General features: G+C 41.6%; 1 protein-coding gene across 2 annotated transcripts in view; it reads right to left on the bottom strand.

The window, feature by feature from the left end:
* Positions 1 to 448: 448 nt before the first annotated feature.
* Positions 449 to 20,130, bottom strand: part of LOC104618265 (alpha-2,8-sialyltransferase 8E-like) — a 36,394-nt gene continuing 16,712 nt past the window's right edge. For both annotated transcript variants that reach the window (XM_010283811.1, XM_010283810.1), the window contains 4 exons: positions 9,455 to 9,547; positions 6,866 to 6,952; positions 3,588 to 3,732; positions 449 to 565 (listed from right to left, as the gene is read on the bottom strand). In XM_010283811.1, the coding sequence (XP_010282113.1) occupies positions 449 to 565; positions 3,588 to 3,732; positions 6,866 to 6,952; positions 9,455 to 9,547 (442 nt within the window). The remainder of the gene's footprint in view (positions 566 to 3,587; positions 3,733 to 6,865; positions 6,953 to 9,454; positions 9,548 to 20,130) is intronic.

Raw genomic sequence — 20,130 nt, forward strand, 5'->3', positions numbered from 1 at the left:
CTCTCTCCAGCTGCAATTGCTTGGGTTTCTTTCCCCTTCTTAACTATGTCATTCCAGAGGTGCTGCCTCCATCGCTGACGGGCTGGCATGCCCCAGAATATTATGGTCACATTCACGGGACATCCACTTCATGCTCCTGGGCTAACGTCCACAGAATAATAAGTCCACAACCTGAGTAACAGGGGATGTCCTGAATGAGGACATCAAACCTTGTCAGTAAGTCAGTGATCAACCACATGGAGTTAGGGAGAAATAATTCCTCAAAACATAATTTTTAAATAAATATTATACAGTGAGCTGTGTATTTTTTTAAACATCGCACTTTGTGCAAGCAGCAGGCTTGATATGGCCAATTTGGCAAACCCTATGTTTTCATTTGAGAGAGAATAGCTTTGCAATTCTTCGTTTCTCATCAAAACAGGCAAAAAGAAAAGTGGTACTGTGGTGATTACCGAAACACGAAGTCTGCACTGTCAATCTCCCGGCCACATCTGCTGTTCTTCAGGATTCCTCCGTTCCCAACCACTGCACATTTCTTAAACTGGGAGCGGTGGTACGGCATATCCTACAACATCACAGCAAGGAAACAGTTATTCCCCTGAAACATGGAGGCAACAAGTCTTATTTCTTTCCTTTTTCCTTTTTTTTGTGCAGCTTCATCTTGCTGCAGATCCACTAACCATAGGAAGTTGACACTGGTTCTGGCCCACAATATTCCCATGGTGTATATAAATGGGTGGGATTGGTTTCTGTGCAATTAGAGATGCTACAGACAACTAACTCGGAGAGAAAAAAAGCAATAGCCAAGTTTTTTCCAGACTTAATAATGGAAGAAGTAATTTTCAAACTTGCTGTCCCTTCTGATTTCCATATGAGGGCATGAACCACAAAATTAGTGAATCCCAGGCGTTGCCTTCGGAGCCGCCTGCAAACTCCTTCTTCCTCAGTCTCTGATCTCCTGCTTTTGATAAGTCTGCACAAATAGTCCTGGAGCAGCTACTAAAGCCCAGGAAGACTCTCTAAATCAGACAGCACATTACAGCTGTTTAGCAGAACCTAGCCCAGATTTTACTGCTTGCTACCACTAATTCTACTCATAGCGTTAATAATTATTAATTACCACTTGTACTACCAGGAGTGCCTAGAGCCTTTGGTCAAGCACCTTTCTGGACTCGTGCAGGACACATCTTTCTGCAATCTTTGGGCAAAATTCTGTCTTCATATGCAGACATGCAGCTGCTGTAGAAGCCAGAGAGGGTGAAAATCACATCTCTGAGAACAGAACTGGGCCGTTAGGGTGAGAGGGCTGTGACGCACAACTGAGCCACACTACACCTTATGAATATGTAGAGATGTGCTTATATAAGCATGAGAGCGCTCGTTTTGGTACATACATATTTTATCAATAATTTCATACTGCAACCTACAGAGGGATGAGATAGTGGCACAATGTTTCTAGGTAATTATTCCCAGGATCTTCCCATAGCATTCATAAGCCGTGAGGCAAAACGGCATGCACGTACACCGGTCTGACAAAAGCAGCAGCTAACAGAGGCATTCTAGAGTTGTCTGTGCTTTATCCAGTGATTTCTTAACACAAAAAGCCTTCATAGTCCCTTTCATGGAGATCAGAATCCAGGTCTCCACACTCAGCACAAAGCTCTTGCCCTTACAGTCTTGCTCCCATGCTTTCAGCCCTTCGTCTCCTACGTTTGCCTTGCTGCAGCCTTGCTCCTAGGCAGAGAGTGGCTCTGGCCACATAGCTGCTGCCCAGTGAATCTCAAAGGCACTTTGGCATGGGGTAAAGCCTGGAAAGCATCCTCAAGCATCTGGACAGGCTGGATCGATGGGCAGAGGTCAACTGTGTGAGGTGTAATAAGGCCAAGTGCCGGGTCCTGCACTGGGGTCACAACAACCCCATGCAACGCTACAGGCTTGGGGAGGAGTGGCTGGAGAGCTGCCCGGCGGAAAAGGACCTGGGGGTGCTGGTTGACAGCCGGCTGAACATGAGCCGGCAGTGTGCCCAGGTGGCCAAGAAGCGCAACAGGATCATGGCCTGTATCAGAAATGGTGCAGCCAGCAGGAGTAGGGAAGCCCCTCACTACAAGAAGGACGTTGAGATGCCGGAGCGTGTCCAGAAAAGCGCAACAAAGCTAGTGAAGGGTCTGGAGAACAAGTCTGAAAAGGAGTGGCTGAGGGAACTGGGGTTGTTCAGTCTGGAAAGAGGAGGCTGAGGGGAGACCTTATCGCTCTCTACAACTACCTGAAAGGGGGTTGTGGTGAGGTGGGTGTTGGTCTCTTCTCCCAAGTAAATGGTGATAGGATGAGAGGAAATGGCCTCAAGTTGCACCAGGGGAGGTTTAGATTGGATATTAGGAAAAATTTCTTTACGGAGAGAGTGGTCAGGCATTGGAACAGGCTGCCCAGGGAGGTGGTAGAGTCATCATCACTAGAAGTGTTCAAAAAATGTGTGGGTGTGGCACTTTGGGACATGGTTTAATGGCCATGGTGGTGTTGGGTTGATGGCTGGACTTGATGATCTTAAAGGTCTTTTCCAACCTTAATGATTCTGTGATTCTGTGAAATACAACAGCTGCTGTAGGACACTCCTAGCAAAAGCGTAGGCGTCTCGTCTTTCATGCATTCATTGTGCAATCAGGTAGGGTTTTGAGGATTATACTGCTGGACTTAGATGTACCTGGTCTTTGCACGTCTACAAAGACCAAAGTCCTTTCCTGGGTCTGAGCCTTTCCCCTGCTCTGCCCCAGTTCCTCGTGTGCACATTTAGGTAACAGCACTACCCTAACTCTTAGTAGTGCTCCGAAAGCAAACGGATTAAAAGTGGTTAGACCCTGAAGGACAATGTTAATGACACAAATTTAAGCACTTAACTTGAATATTTTTCTGACTTTCTGAAAGGGATAAATTTCAGTTATTCCCTTCAAATATGTAATTTTAAATTCATGAGGTGTGCCCCATGATAAATCAGTAGTCATATAAGCCATTTCTGCACATCAGTCACTATGTGCAACGGGCATTGCCCACTGGTTATAACTTTGAATGAGCCCCAGGTCAAGGATTATTTGCTGAAAAGGTTTTGAATAATCATTATGATGAATATATTTTAAAATCATGCAGCCTGCTCACAGATAAGCAGCAAACAGAAATAAGCATAAAAATAGTCATTATGAATATGAATTATAAAATAATCATGCCCTTAAAAAAAGCAGACTTATCCCAAATGTTGGATTGATTATATGTGAGTATTGTACTTTTTTAAAGTTCTGACCAGTAGGTGTGTCTTTTGTTCAGCTTTCTTAAGTTATTTCATTAGCCACTTTGCTGCTAGGTCAGTAATATTCTGCAGGGAAAAAGATATATATGTATTGCATACTAGAGCAGATGATGACTAGAAAATAGGCTAATCATCTAAAATATCATATCAAAAATAAACATTTTCAAAGCATAAGCAATGAAGTTTGTAGATATGTCAAACAGCCAACTGCTAAACACTTGGCTATAGGATAGCATCTCATGCAGCAAATAGAGTGAAGTCAATTCTGTAAACAGAGAGAGGCATGAGGCACCTTTGGAAACATTTTGAAGATTTCTTGGTTGATATGGAAGATTCCACTAGTATCCACTTCATATTTCAGTTTAGTTCCCAAGGGAGTGTTTTTCTGGGTGGTGAACAGAAAGGCAGGGGCATTGCAACACCTCGACAAAGTAGACCTGTAGAATGAAAAAGAGAGAAATAAGATCAAGGAGCTGATAGCATGCTTTAGGATTTGCAATTACTATCACTCCTAACAAGGCAGTTTTCAGGGTAAAATGGTGGTTTGCTGGGTATTCCTTTAGAAAATTTCAGAATCGGTGAAATTTTCCTTGATTGAGGAACTTACGGTAAAAAAACAAAACAAAACAAAAAATTACATCCCTGTATCTGTCTCTTCTAGGCTGCAGGAAATACATGTGCAAATTCTCCCCTGCTCCAGGCCCCAAAGCTGAGCTTCTGCCCCCAATATCCTGGAGAAACCATCCTAATGAATTAGTCCCTCTCTGCTTTAGAGGTCTTCCACTTCTTGTAAATTATTTACTCATCACTGGGCAGGAAACGCAGGGGTTATTCCTATGGGGATGTTGAAGCTTGGAAGGGCAGGGATTTAAACACAGCAATACCTAACAACACTACTCCACTTACCATGTTATTGTGGTGCATGGCAAACTTTGATTACAAAAAAAAAGTAAAGGTCTTAGTTTTATCTTTGACCTTGCATATGTGCATCAGGAAGATGATGTGACCCCAACAGATGGGTGCCAGGATAACTGGTCATGGCTACAACTCCAAAATCTCAGACAAATGGCCAAAATTTTCTTTGTCACTGGGACAAAACGGCAGGTATTCCAACGCAAAAAAGAACAGTTTTGAAATCCCAAAAATGGGATTCATGGTATGAGAGAAAACGCATTCAGCTCTGACCCCCTTACCATAAGTTTCATATGAAATTTAAATAGGAAAAGTAGATTTCCAAATAGGGGTCCATGTCTTAGCTCCCATCTTCCACTGAATGCTTTTGTCCTTTTACTGATGGAACTGAAGCCCTGACTTCAGCTTACTCTTACTTCAGAGCCAGTTTGTTTCTCAGTCAATGCATCTTATACCTTTAATGAAAAATACATGTCATGGCAAATGCACAAACATGAAGACAAAGCCAAATGGCTCTTAAATAACCTAGATTAAATACTTTGGCTCTTGGGTATATGGCCTCATTATGAGTTGGAAGAATAAGGCAGTCTTCTTTATGGGTTTTATTATAAGCACCAGAATTATGCAAACATTTCAGTGATGTCCAGTTACTATTACATACTTGACTCATGCAGAATGACACAATAGGATGATCAGATCAAGGTAGCAATTGAGACTGAATAAGTCACTGAATTTCTAATAATGAAATCATTAAATAATTACAAGTAGGTAGTGGGATTGAATTGTGAAATTTGAGATATGAAAAAACCCTCCATTAGTTCTGCATTAAGGAAATGAAAGAGATGTTGTTCCTTAACCTAATGTCCAGCTGGTTTTCCAGAGGCATATTCCTTAATGTAAATGTCTGATATCTGCCAGAGGAAGACTGTCAAGGAAATTTTTTTTCCTTAGTCTCCAGATGCAAAAGCTAGTGTGATTTTTGTGCTTCCTCCCTCCCTACTGCTTAAGTAGCTGCCATTTAACTTTTGTTGGATTGTCCCCATATCACCTGAGGGTTGAGAAATGTCAAAGTTCAAAAGCCCACAACTCAGTGTGGTTAGACCACCACCTTTTAGCCTCCTGCTAGATGACCTCTAAACTCGGAGACTTTGGTTTGCTTTTAAAGGACTACAGTTTCCCCACACATTCACACACTGAAGTCTCTGTCCCATAAGACAAAAATGAAACAGACTTTGAAGTTCTTTTTTTTTTTCATGACTAACGTGATTCTTGTTCCTAGAACCAGCTAACAAAGGTTAGGGTACATCTAGGTGTCAGTGGGAGTTTCTTAAGTGGTGATATATCAATCAGGCAGGTATAGCCAGCAACAGGAGCCTTTCACCTCTTCTGTCTCTCAACACAGTGTCTAGGATGGAGATGGGTTCTTTGCTTAATGTGCTGGTGTTGGTGGCCTGAGAGAGAGTGATAGTGCTTCTGATGGTCTTTAGGTAGTCCTTTCTCATTGCCCTCACCTAGGCTGGCCTCCAACATGCTCCATGTACTCTGGGCACAATCATTAGTTCTCTTACTCCAAGCAGTCTTCAAGATACTAGGCTCTAATCCTGAATGCCTCTTGTCTTCAAAGTGGGCTCTGATAATTCCCCATCAAGTAACTTCCAGAAAAAACTGTACTAAAAAAACCTAAAAAAAACTTATGTGTGGAGCTCATGTTGGAAAAACTGTTATGAGCCTGGGACTAACAATTAGTTATTTTTAAAGATGTTAATGACTAACTCAGCACATGCATTCTCACATTCTCTCATTAACTCGTGACAGCTATTTCCTGGAATCATGCAAAAGAATTTGGGAGAAAGTTGTGGGGCCTTATTTTAAGCAACAGCTCTGAATCATGCCGGTGACTTACAGACTTAACCAGTCCCTATTCCGCTTACTCTGAAATAACGTGGTTTCTCTAGACCTACTCAAATATGGCCCTTGAATACACCAATAGACAACATTCAAATATTGTTTTGGCTTCATTCTACTATTGCCTTCACAAGACCAATTTCAAAAGTTGTATCTTGAAAGGATACATGGAGGTCCATGGAGGACCTTCAGCAAAGAGGAAGTCACATGAAGACGGAGTACAACAGAAACAAATTGCAGAGGTCTCCGAAGACCAGAAAAAATATCTAGATAGTCAGGGATTAATAGCTGACAAGCCATGAAAAAAAGAAAATTATAAACAAGGTCTGACATTACCCAATACACCACAGAAAAAGTCCAGTTTGAGTATTTTGCAGACCAAATTTGCTGTGTCACCAATGACCATTTTATACCACCAGAGAGTTAGGTAGATGTGTTAGGTGCAGCCATTAAGTCTTGGCTCCATCCTCACGTCTGCCTGAATCAGACCTGAAAAAGTCTTTCCCATACCAAATTCCCTGCCTTTTCTGGGAAGACTGTCCCACATGCCAGAAGAACTCTCTTTCACTGTTGCTGTTGACTTTTTTAAAGCAGAAAAAAGTCCATATTGATTCAAAAGAATGATACTGCAACAGTAACAGAGTTATAATCTTTATTCTTGCTATCCATACGAAGGTTTGGTGGCTCTACAGGAAGCTAAACTCAAACTAAAGTAAATCTTACTCAGTCTCATTAATGTGGACCATGTCTTACTTGAATAAATTAGCTTCTGTGACATTCATCTCCCATTTGCACATCTGTAGGCTCTTCCATCTGTCAAACAATTCCGTTTGTTTCACCCTAAAAGATAAAAAGAAAGAAAATAAAAATTCATTTTATTACAAGGGCATCATTTTCTAAAACAGCTGCAGCCATGCAGTAGGCTTTTGATAGGGCAAACCAGTTAATCCAGTGCAAAATTTACCATTTAAATTCCATTTTCTGCTCAGACATAGCAACTCTAAGCCATGTATACACAGGTACTGATGGAGCTCTTCGGATGTTTGAGACTAATTTCTATTCCCTGATAGGAATTCTCCATTTCTTCAGGATAAAAAATGCAATATCAAGCAAGAAGCATCTACTGCACCAAAGTCTGTCCACAGTCTGCTGGGAAGCTAATGAGTGTCTGGGAACTACAGCAGCTTTGGGGAAAAAAGTTGCACCTAAGCAGAAGGTCCCAGCAGAGGGGATATTGGAAAAGAGGACACTTCAGATAATTTGGCGAACTACCATTAAACTTGGGTGAGGTTATCTTCATCTGTGAGATCCTACAGAACAGCACTGTTGGTAAATTCATTTTATAAACTGCAAGAGCACACGTGTAGGGATAAACATCTGTGACGGTAAGAGGACATGAAAAGCTCTTTATGTAATGATCTCTCCCTCCCTCTCTGTTAATAAATATACTTTTAGTTATATCAAAAAATGACTCCCCTACTTCCACTGGGCTGATGCATGATGACACATTTTTGGTGATCTCATTCCAGCCACTTCTACCTTAGATTTCATACATATTCTTCTGTATTTGGACAACAGAGATAACAAAGGCCTTGCAAATATCTAGAGCTAGGGAGCGATGTCATAATCTGGCTGGGAAATTTTGAAGTCTGAGACTTCTTCAAGACTGATAGATCTTAATGAGTTCCGTTCAGGCTTGAGGGCTTTGAATGTTTCAATAAAGCAAAGACTTTTAAGACACTTATATACTTAAAGCGAGTAGAACTTAGGATTTCCCAGGCTGTGGAAGTTAAAGGAAGGAATTAGGTCATATTGTACTTTCTGCAGCCCACCAGAGCACAGTAACTTGGAAATCTTCCATTACCGTAAGGGCTGACTTAGGAAATGGAGCACGTTAGAAGCAAGCACATCAGAAGAACCCAGCATAGTAAAAGAGCTTAATGTCAAATGGCATCTATCATAAAAGTAAGGCTAACTCTATCCAGCTGAGCAGGAGTCCACTACCTTCTATGTACCATTGGATAAGATGAAGAGAAATGAGTAATTCTCTGTACCATCTGATAAGTATGCAGAAAAGCAATTCAAAACTCCCCATCTTCAGCAGAACATTGGCAAAAGTGTCACATTCTCACCCCTTCTATTTATTTTTAAGCACTGCAAGTCAGCAAGCAGTGCAAAGCTGTTACTCGTGTATCCTTCATCCAGTACCAAATACAGAAGACAAGGACATAACCTACATTTTTCTGTGCACAAAGTCAGCAAAGGACATACCCAAATATTCATGCTGACCTGGAGCAACAAGTTGTATTTGTTGTAGCCTTGATTGCTTAATGCTATGCACTTGTATAGCTGCACTTCCAACTGAGATTCTCAGTGCACTTTACAGACCTTAATAAACCTTGTGGATTGTCGATGAGATTACTAAACTGATGGGTTTAGATATGGTAAGGGATTAGGCATAATTTAAGCACCTAAATTCAGTGCCACACTGAAAATGCAAAAGGGCAACACAAAAATACCCTGCTTTGCTCCGTCCAATGAGCTCCGTTGGCAACATCAGTTTTTTACCTGATTCCATCTCTGTGGCTTAATGGATACATCTCATTCAACTCATTAGTTTTCTGATGTACATACACAGACAAAATATAGGTATTTGTATTATTTCTCAGAATTACATTTTCCTACTCTTTAGTCAGTGTTACTAACTTGTGAAACTCACTGCTGTAGGAAATGGTAGAGGCCAAAAGTACAAATGGGCTCAGAAAAGATCTAAAAAAATTAACAGAGAGGCCAAATGTACAAATGGGCTCAGAAAAGATCTAAAAAAATTAACAGAGAAGCCTACTGTCCACTTTGACTACTGTAGTCTAGTCATCACCTACCACTCAGCAAGTCCCCATGCCAGTATTTGTTATCAGGAAGGGCTAGCCTTTTTGCTTCATTTCTTAGCCTTCACTGCTGGCCACTGTCAATGATAGAGCCTTAGGCTAGATGGACACTTGCTATGAGTCAGTATGGCTGTTCTTACTCTTCAATTACCCTCAGCAGAGGACATGGAATATAATATTATAGATAATATTACACTGTATTTCATTCTAAACAGTAATACTGGGCCTGATGAAAATGCCTCAGTGTATGTGAAATGCCTCCAGTTTTTTCAAATGGACCTCAGATCAAATTCAAATGTGAATACTTGCACATATAAGAGAACCCCAGGAATCCCTGATGAAATTCCTATTGATGGAATCTCTTAAACCTTGCACCTTTGACAATCTTATCATAAGTTATCATTTTCATCCTGCCTGAGAAGTAACCTTTTAGCAAACATTAATTCATACTTACATAGACAAAACCTTCACCTCAATGATGTCCTGCCGTAATTCCAGGCATTTGGTAGAGTTGTATTCCAAAGGCCCTTCATAAAACTCAAAATACCTGAAGCAGAACAAGGAAAAAGATTATAAATAAGACTTAGACTGGAATACTTGTCTTACACATCAACATAAATTTGCTTAAAGCTGTCATTTATGATTTCTGCCTAACTTGAGACTACACTGTCTGGCCCATAGGCAGGTTATTACTTCACAGGAAAACACAGATGGCATTGCTGATTGTAGAACAGTCACCCATGTCCAGTTTGCCCATCTCTAGAAAGAGTTCATCAGAACTCTCAGTTCTCAGAAGAGTTCATCTATCTTGTAGGCACCAGCAAGGACCAGCTACCTTTTCCAGTAGAGAGCACATGGCAGCTGCCACTAAAAATCAGGGGAAAAGCACTGATCACTTAAGGAACACTGTTCCCATCCTTTGGGTGTCCAAATGTGCTGAGAGTTTAAAAATCACTTCCTTAAATTTTGCTCTTAAGTGGCAAGCAAAGTGCTGGAGGTTGCATCTTGTCTGTGGAGACTGTTGTATACCTCTATGCAATTGAGCTTTTCACTGGGATTTACTCTTTTGGTATGTTTTCAGGGGAAGAGAAGTTAGAATTTCTTCTCAAAAAAATTGAGATGGTTTTGAGAACAAAAGGATTCGAATGCTCAGGCACAGCACAAATGACAGTGCTACTCTTAATTAAAATATAGACATGAATATTTACCTTTTTGGTTAAATTTCTCCACCTTAGCTATCAGACTGGAATGATAGGAAAACAAAACAAAATGGTAGCTACTCATGTTTAGGGGCCAGAGACAGCCCAGGCTGTCCAGTTAATTCAATGAGACTGTACTGAAACAACAAAAAAGATTTAGGGTTTAAACCAAGCTCTGTATCAGTTTCACCACTTATCATTAGAAGCCTGTATTAAAACGTAATACCTAAGAACTGCACATACCCATACAGTAGTTATGAGCATAATGAAGAAATATGAGGAGATGACCTAGACGAATAGGTATGATGAGCAAGGCTAGAGCAAGTTATTTTGATGGATCCTTCAAAATCTCAGAATCCATGTCTGTAACTCCAAACTATCTGTTGAATTTTCAATATGAAAGAAAAATACAAAATTCCTGGAAGAGCTTTATTTAAACCATCATTGGAAATGTAATATTTTGGGTTTGTGTCATTTTAAAATAACACCAAAATTCACGTTTGACATGAATGTCTGTTTAGGTCTGGATGTATATTCCTTAAGTAGGAAAGCCTCGTTAGTTTCCTTAGTAGTTCATGTTTATAGTTGATACCAAAATTTTCGGGGATCCAAAACTGATCTGTTCTGGAGAAGTGCCAAGCATTCACACCTCCCAGGGGAACTGTAGGAAGGGACAGTGTCCAGAAAACAACATCTCCAGGTATCTCCAGCAGGGCCTCTAAAGGCCAAAAGCATCTAAAAACAAACAGCTTCTGAATTTTGCCTTGTAAGTACATCCAGAAATCAATCTGATGAAGTAGGGGAAAGAGAAACCTATAGAAGGGAGAAAGGGACTATATATGCGACTGGAAAAAGCCCAAGAGCTTTCCAAAGCAATCTGCTACCAACTGGGAACGTTTCTATCCTGTCAAATGCTACTTGAGGATGTGTCTCCTTCACCTCTCCCTGAGGTTTTCACCACCTCAGCTCTGCCAAATCCCAAAGCAATCGTTTCTGTGATCCAGTGAGAGGCACAAACCTTGAGACTGAAAGGAAGAAGGCCATGCCTAGAAGGTGGCAGGAAAACATCATAAATTCCTAATAAAGAAGTAAACTGATTATTGTCAGAAAAAGAAAAAATAGCTCAGCAATCTTCAAAAAATGTGACTATTTGGAAATGTATTTGCACAGTCTTCAAGGAAACAAATATATTTTTATGAGTTAAAAATGTATTTGTTGTCCCTACCTGTACTCAGCACTGGTGAGGCCACACTTCAAATCCTGTGTTCAGTGTTGGGCCCCTCACTACAAGAAGGACGTTGAGGGGCCAGAGCATGTCCAGAAAAGCACAACAAAGCTGGTGAGGAGCACAAGTCTGATGAGGAGCAGCTGAAGGAACTGAGGTGGTTCAGTCTGGAGAAGAGGAGGCTGAGGGGAGACCTCATGGCTCTCTACAACTACCTGAAAGGGGGTTGTGGTGAGGTGGGTGTTGGTCTCTTCTCCAGTGATAGAATGAGAGGAAACGGCCTCAAGTTGCGTCAGGGTAGGTTTAGACTGGATATTAGGAAAAATTTCTTTATGGAGAGAGTGGTCAAGCATTGGAACAGGCTGCCCAGGGAAGTGGTGGAGTTACCATCACTGGAGGCGTTAAAAAGATGTGTAGACTTCGGGACATGGTTTAGTGGGCATGGCGGTGTTGGGTTGACGGTTTGGACTTGATCTTAAAGGTCTTTTCCAACCTTAATGATTCTATGATTCTATACCTTTTGTAGAGGAATTGATGTATTTAAAGCGCTCCATAATCAGTGACAAATCTGGGAAAAGACTCCAGAAGGTAGATAAAGTTCATGTAACATGAACCTTCATCTGGTCTCTCAGCCAAAAGTCTTGGTCTCTCCTTCCAACTCAGTCATTCACCTGGAAATTCAGCCTTTACTAAGGAGTAGCTGAAATCCACTGGCACATCTCCTGTGTGCTTGGTTTTCTGAGATGGAGCTGAGCAACTTGTGTACTTTGAAAGCTGCTCAAACTGAGAGTGGGTTAAGAGCGCACCTGACTGCACCAAGCCAAAGCCCTGTGTGGATGTACTCCAGAAAAATTGCCCAAATTAAACTGAAATCTCCCTCTGTGGAGCCAACGCCATAGGACTTGTTACTGGTCACAGAATTTTACAGGGGTGAAGGAGTCCACTCTGGCTACCAGTCCAGACAACTTTTTCATCATTCTGCAATACTCATTTTCCTTTGGGGTATCCATTCTTTACTTTGGTTCTTTGAGTCAGACAAGACTGGGACGTTGAATGTGCATGTTCTACACAATAGCTAGAGGCAGGTATACATCCCCACGCAACACTCATCACGTTACACACCACTCTTACAGCCTCATCCTCACCTTTCACCTACCGCTGGATTTCAGTACCTTGTATATGTGCCTCAGGACAGATAAGAATGGCAAAATCTAGATTAACATGCATTTTTATTTTTTCTGCTTTTTGCTCTGTTGCTAAGTTAGAGAACTGCAACTCAGATGTCAAACAGCAAATGCTATCATGTGGGAACGCCGCAGAAGGGGAAAGCTGGCTTCAGCCCATGGCACTGGAGACAAAGATGACATTTTATGAAAGAGATGAAATTTCCTGAGACCCCCTTTGATCATTGCCCGTTTACCCTATCCACAAACCAAAAATAGACATTAAAAAGGATGTGTTACCATAGAGGCAGAAGGGTAAAGAGGAAAGGATTAGGTGAAAATCAGGCAATTCTGGATCTGAAAGGAAATCCATGAGGCAGCATTGCATTTGTAGGAAAGTTACTCCATTAACCTACAGCTTCGAAAAGCACAGGGGTGTCCTGCAAGTCTTTAACTCTCACAATAGCTCCAGTTTTTCCAGCAGAGTCACTGGGAGTGTCAAATTCACCATTCGGCACTTTGTGGAAGCGCAGAGGGAGGACCCATGAAACAGGCTGGATGACACGCTGCCGATGGGACACGTGGCTCCTGCAGCAAAGGCAGGGGACACTGATGGCAGTATCTGGTCAAGAGACTAAAAAAAAAAGTTTCCTCTCTTTCTCCCAGGAGTGTTCATGCTATTTATTTGCTTCACAGCAATCCCCCTCCTGCTACAGACACCGAGGCAAATTAGCAGAGGCAGCTCCCTGGAGCACTGGCCAACCTCTTCCCACAGAAGTGCTTCATGTTGTACTTTCCCAGAATACAGCTTCTGCACAGCGCCGGGCTCAGGTACAAGGAACATGGGTTCCCTCAACCCCCACAGATGTCCTTTAAACCCAGCTCCTCTGCTCGGCAGGGTCTGGTCTGCTGGCAGGATTTGGAGACCAGCCCCGCGCCGCTCTCCCAGAGGAAGCATCAGTCTCACCCACTCCCTGGGCTCTGAGTGCTGCTTCTGCCTATTAACTCCCACTCTAAACCATGTAGTTCCCTGTGAACGAAGATACATTTGCCTGTCAGAAGGCTTAATTAGCACAAATGGAAATTGTCCTCCCCATCATCTTCCTCAGTCTGACATCCAGCTAGTGGTGGATGCAAGGGTGTAGTGCAGTTTATTTTGATTTATGCTCTCGATTAGTGGCACACCTGACTACACTACTCCTTTTGCTGTAGGGAAGGGCTGTGTTTCAGTTGTAAAAGAATGGCAGTCATGTTTTATATCCATAAAACAGAGTTGATATGTCACCTCCAGAACGTCCTCTCCCTGCACTGCCTTTGTTTCCTCTGCTGAAATCTAAGTAACTTTTATCTCTCAAAAGTCACAAGTCTATGGGAAAACCAACACAAGAATTCATGATTCTTTACAATAGGGAACACAACTACAACCAAATTATAACAAACGACACAGCTGCGCGTGGGATTGTGTTTTCCCAGGGTACCAGGCACTACACACAACTCACTGCCCTATGTCCATTCAGGTCAATTGTAGCTTTCAAATCTACATTTTTCCAGGATCAAATCCTGTATCTTAACACCACACAAGCTGCAAGTGCTCGGAGAGACTCTTTTTTTATGGCCCTCAGTACTGAATGCCCAGAAGTGAGATACTACTTACTCTGTAATTTTCCATTTTTCACTGAGATTTTCTTCTTTTCTAACCTTCCTGTCTCCCACTGCAACCTCTCTTCCAGCTGAGAAGCTTACTGAGCTCACTAGTGAGAGACAGATTAGGTTTCCCAGTACACCAGTTAACTCTCAGGTCTTTGATCATCTGCAGTTGGGCTGCTCCTGCTTTCATCAAAAGTAAGCTTTTCTTGATTGTGCTACATGAATTAAAAAGCCTGAGGCTTCAACCCTGCCTTCAAGTGACACTTGGACTGAGGCAGTGATTTGTCTGATATATTGAAGGAAGGTTTTAAAATATAATTGAGGATAATTGTCAGACATCTTTTAAACAAGACCATTTTCTCCTGCACAAGCCACCTTCCCGTTTTGCTCGTTCCTGCCGTGCCAGTTCTGCACTGTTTGCAGTCAGGCTACAGCACTTACTCTGCAAGAGTGCAGAGTATCGCAGGAAGGATTCCACCTCCCCTGCAGGAAAAACAAAGATCTTTCCAAAAATATACATTATCCAGTGACTAAGAAATGAGAATAAATGAACCAGGCCCTGCAGGCTTCTACTACTTACTTACTAAGAGAGCTGTCCAATTAGCAGTGCCTGCACTCCTCAGTATGAGCAGATCCATGGCCAATCTCAGGTCTAGATTCACCTTGCCTACTCAGGAACCTTGCAGGTGTGCCAGAGCACACTCCCCAAAGCACGTGGGGACTCACGTTCACCTGGCAAGGCCAGCATGGGATCTTCAGACCCTTGTAGCAAAAATATTGCTGAGGTGGAGCATATCAATGGCTACAGGGGCTCTGGAAAACTCATCCAAAGCAGAGCAAACTAGGTGTTGACTTCATGAAAGAGCCCATTGTGAGTAAGCGACCAAATCCCACCAGCCTTTGCTTCTATTAATATTTCTATGTGACAAGATTTGGTCAAAAGGTTTAAGCGCCTGACATCAATACACTGATTTTTTTTCCCTTCAAAGAGTGCATCCTACCACTTCACATGGCATATTCTCCTAAGTTTACTTTGACCTCGTTTGGAAAGCATGATCCCTGTTTGGCAAATGAAGAAGCTGATGTAGAGGCTGATTGACAGGTAAGTCCTTGGCAGGCAGGAATGGGGACCTTGGGCTCTGCTCTCACAGAGACTACCTAGACTACACAATTACTACCAAGAACAAGAGCAGCCTGTGAAGTTGATGGAAACCATAATGACCTTTCACACTACACCTTGCAAAAGAAAACACCTGTGGACGTATTGATGCTAAATGAGATCTCCCTGCTCTGAGAATTGGCAAGTGAAGCAGAAGTGTTTGATGTCCTTAGATTAATTTACACTTCACTAGGGCTGTGGCACAAAAAATCACATTGCTGCATGTGTTGTTTCTGCCGTTTGACAGCCTGAGTTGACTTGTCCACTGTCAAAAGAAAAAGAAAGACTGATCTGAGAGAGAAGGTGCTGTGGGCACAAAGGAGGAGGCTGGAGAAGAAATAGTCTTCTCTTATACAAGTTGATGAAACTATGTGACTACCTCGTCCTTGAGGGTTTGAGACACTGGAAAGAGTTACAAAAGAACCTGCAGAAATTACTTGGGTTCTAAAAAGTATGAGAGGCTTATGAAACTTAATCTAAACATATGGTGACTGAGTAGGGAGACGCTGCACCAGGAAGCAACTACTAGTGGCAGGAAGATTTTCAATACAGTATAGCAAAGAAAACTAGTATCCAGTGCCTGGAAGCTAAAGATAGAAATGGCATCTTTAGTTCAAAGCTGGTTTTCTTTCTAGAAGAACCAGAGTAATCAAACAAAATTCTGGAGCTGGAATTCTTGTACAGGGACTCATGCTTCCCAGGAGATTCATGTAGCTGAGGTTAAAAGCTATTAACTCATGAACATCCTGACCTTCCACCTAGGATATTTGGAAATGTTTGGCTAGATTTGTCTCCTTACAGTGTCGCAAGTTTTTCTGGGTTTTGAAACAGATGTCATCAGAAATGTCCATCCACCAAGACAAGGGCAGTTTCCCAAGATACCCTGCCTATTGTCCAAATTAAAGATTTTTACTTTAAAAAAAAACAGAGGTGCTTCCACCAACCAGACCTAAATTCCTAAGTGAGATCTACCACAGAAGAGGAGTGGCTTTTATACTTCTGTCCCTTAAAAGCAGTTCATTGATAGCTCTCTGTACCTTCCAAGTAAACTTAGAAAAGCGCATACATCCGTCATATCTCAGAGGTGCTCCTTTCCTGGATTCCTTATTTGATCTGGTCCTGTGACTCCACAGACACTTTACACATCCGTACAGTTAAGATGATAGCTGTGATACCCTGAGGACATGTTTTTCATCACAACTACGAAAGCTCCTGGCAAACTGGTACTGGCTGCTCACTGCCATTTCTGATTTTGATCTCCTGTCTTCGTGGCTTAACACACAGCTCATTTGGGATTGCTTGGCTCTGCTGTCCAGTGCCACATCAGCAGTGTGAATTCACCAAACATCTACTCCAGCCAATGCCACATGGTTCCTTTCTCATCTGTCCACTTATTTGGCAGTCAAGTCTCTCCAAAATTTCAGTCTAATATACTACCCAATACAAACAGCTCTAAATGACATAGCAAAGTCCAGGCTACCTCCTGCAGTTTGTTAACCCACCTGGGATAAGCCCACCATGCAGACCATACTTCTGAATCAACACCACTACCCCTTGCGCTTCCTGGGTCTTCTCTCACAGACTGCCATACACCTTCGTTTAGAGGTTTTCCCACCGTACAATGTGTCACCCCTAGAATGATTTATTGGAGAGTATATTGAGTTCTAGTTTTAGGGGCACTTTGGGGTTTCTTTTCTTTCAGTCACTGTATCAAAACAACATTGGTTTCTGACAAGCAGCAGTGGGGTATGCTGCAGGGAGTCTTATTTTACCAATGTCATTTCAGAACTCTTCCAATTTTTAGTAAACTGCTGTCTGGCTGTTTTAATCGAGCCCATTCCCATCACTCTGAAATAAGCTGCTGATGTTGTTATCCATATGACCACCTGGGAGGCATAACAAAACACATGACAACATTTAGACATCAATGACATCTCAAAAAACACAGTTTATCATTGCAAGTAATGGCTTTTTTTTTTCTTGTTGTTCTCAAGATTTTAGTATCTTAGTATGCGAAGTTCAGCACCATGACTTAAGGAACATCCTCAGCTACTGTCCTGGCCAATGAGGTCTGACGTCTGATGCCCATACATTCATTCTTCTTAAACGAGTACTTGATGAATCCAGTTGATTGATTATACTATTTTGTAGCCACTGGGACAAAGCTCCAGATTTGTCATACTGGAGAATTCAGTGTACAAATTGGCAGGCCCAATAGGATAAAGCTCATGTCTCCTCTCGTCTGTCAAAGGCTTCTGTGGTGTCACCACCGAAGTCCTACGTTGAACCTTATCTTCAGCTCAGATGGACTGAAGGTGGCAGAGAACACCGTAACCCAACTAATATGGCAGATCATCACATCGTTAAGGCAGCTTCTTGGCAACGAAAAATGCTTTAAGCATGAAGACTCACAATCCTGGTTAAGTTGCAAAACATATTAAAAGGAGAACAAAGGAATCAGGGCTCTAGGAAGTAGTTTCATATATTACTTCTCATAACCAGCATCAGCTAGAACCCTTTACCTGATTTCCCACAGGACGTTGTAAGATTTACAATACATAGCACAAGATAAAAAGCAAAAGGTAGAAATTAGAGCAATGGCTGATATTTAAGAACCAAAAATAAGCCAGGGTTTGACATTGCATCTGAGTGAGGCCTTCAAAGAGCCTGCGGTCCACCCAGTCCTCCTTTGGTTGAAAGTACACATCCCTATGGCTTTGGGGAGTTGTTGAGTGTTTCACTTTTACTCCTTGCAAGTATCCACAACTTCTTTGCTACCTACAAGACCTGTAGCAATGCAATATGCATCGAAATGAAGTTATTGGTGCTCAAAAAGCCCCAGCAAAGAGACATCTCTGTCAGGCATCTACCCACAGCAATATTAGATGCCACAAACATGATCTACACTCTCATTTGTACCACATACTGAGCCAAGCTCATGATATTAGCTTTCCATGGACTGGTTCTACGCAGTCTGAAGAAGTGTCTTATGCACTGGGATAAAAAGCCTTGGTTAGCTTGGTTACTGTGCCAGCACAGTGGAGCTGTCTGCAATCAGAGTAGGGCTCATTTTCCAAAACTGTAATGAACTCCCCAGGACGGTAAAAAACGTTTCAATCGCAAGCCACACTTTAACTTTGTACATTAGTTACAGTCTGAATCAGTCTCTACTGAAATCAGATAACATGACATTCTTCACTTCTGTCCTACTTGATCCTTTTCATGCAATGTTTGATCTCCACTGTTCATTGGTTTTGATATGGCCACTACTCTTGTGAAGTCTGTCTGTCTTGCAATTCTAATGTACTTATTCTCTCAGTTTGCCTTTGCTTTGGAAGTTCTTCATTTTCGTCTAATAAACCACTCCTACAGAATGAGTAGTCAATGTCTCTACACCATGTATTAAGTTACATGATTAAAAGATAAAGAGTACTTATAGAATATACATGGGTTGATACCACGCATGTATGAATAAACATGTATCTATCTACATATAGATATAAAAATTATATAAGCTAATGAAAAGCATATTAATATCTATTTCAATTAATACCTTTAAACACCAAACTTTTCACAAGGCGGTGATAACACACAATAAACTGCAGAGCCATGCAGTGAAATGAATTTACTGTGTGTATGCTGACATACGACTAGTTTTGTGCACTTTAGATGTCTCTCTAGAGACATGTAAATATATACAAGTAAAATCAGGTCAGTAAAAAGTAGTCTGCAAGTTTTCCATTTGGGGGAAAGAATTATGCATTAGAGAAAGGCTTGTTTTCAGTTGATATCAACAGCCTGAAGTTGAGTGTCAGATTAAGACCCTCAGGAGATGTCTGGTGATATCACAGTAAGAAAGGTGATCAAAGGTAAACAGTAAAAAATTTATGACCTAGCTCTGCAGTTATTCACCACACAGTCTCACCTCCAGGCTCACCTCCACATTTATACAGTTCTTTTTTATTTTCCTGTATTCTCAGCTTTCAGACAGTAGACAAATGGGTAAGTAGTATCTCTAATACACTTATGTGCAATATATGTTGCAACTAGACCTAATCCCTAACTCAAAATCCCCATCTTTCAACTCCACAGTAATTAACATGACATGGACTTCGAAATTCGCATCTTTTATTGATATTACAACCTTTGAAATTTATATGTAACTTGTGCAGTTTGAGCCTGTTTGTATAAAAAACACTTGCACCCTGAACCTCTTTGTCTTTGAAGGGGCTAAACCGATTAAGAATAGTACTGTCGTTCAGTGCCTCACAACATGTATTTTGCAGTCAAGGATTTTGGTTCCCCGTCCTGAAATCAATGATGGTTCAATTGTCTCTGTCAAGGGTGCCTAGAGGGGGAAATCTATATTTATTAATTCTCTCGTGTCTTCAAGATGTCTTTGTGCTACATTCCGTTCTTTTATGTGCCAAGTGCCTAAACCGAAGATTTTGTGTACACAGACTGTAGATGCATACACAAGGCAACAAAAGTAGAGAGAGACAGACAGACAGACATATAGATAGACAGATAGACACACACTCACACACACACACACACATACATACATACATAGAATGAATCATTCTTCCCTTACTATAAGCAAAAAACCTGCAGCTGAAGCTGGTTCTTTTTATAAAGAACCTTAACGAGTTAAACCATCTGAGTGGCAGGTAGCCCTCATTCCGGATCACATTACAGCGAAGAGCCGTAACAGAAATTGCAGCATTGCTGCGGTTC

Source organism: Phaethon lepturus, unplaced genomic scaffold, assembly GCF_000687285.1.
Source record: "Phaethon lepturus isolate BGI_N335 unplaced genomic scaffold, ASM68728v1 scaffold21883, whole genome shotgun sequence".
NCBI classification, from domain to species: Eukaryota; Metazoa; Chordata; class Aves; order Phaethontiformes; family Phaethontidae; genus Phaethon; species Phaethon lepturus.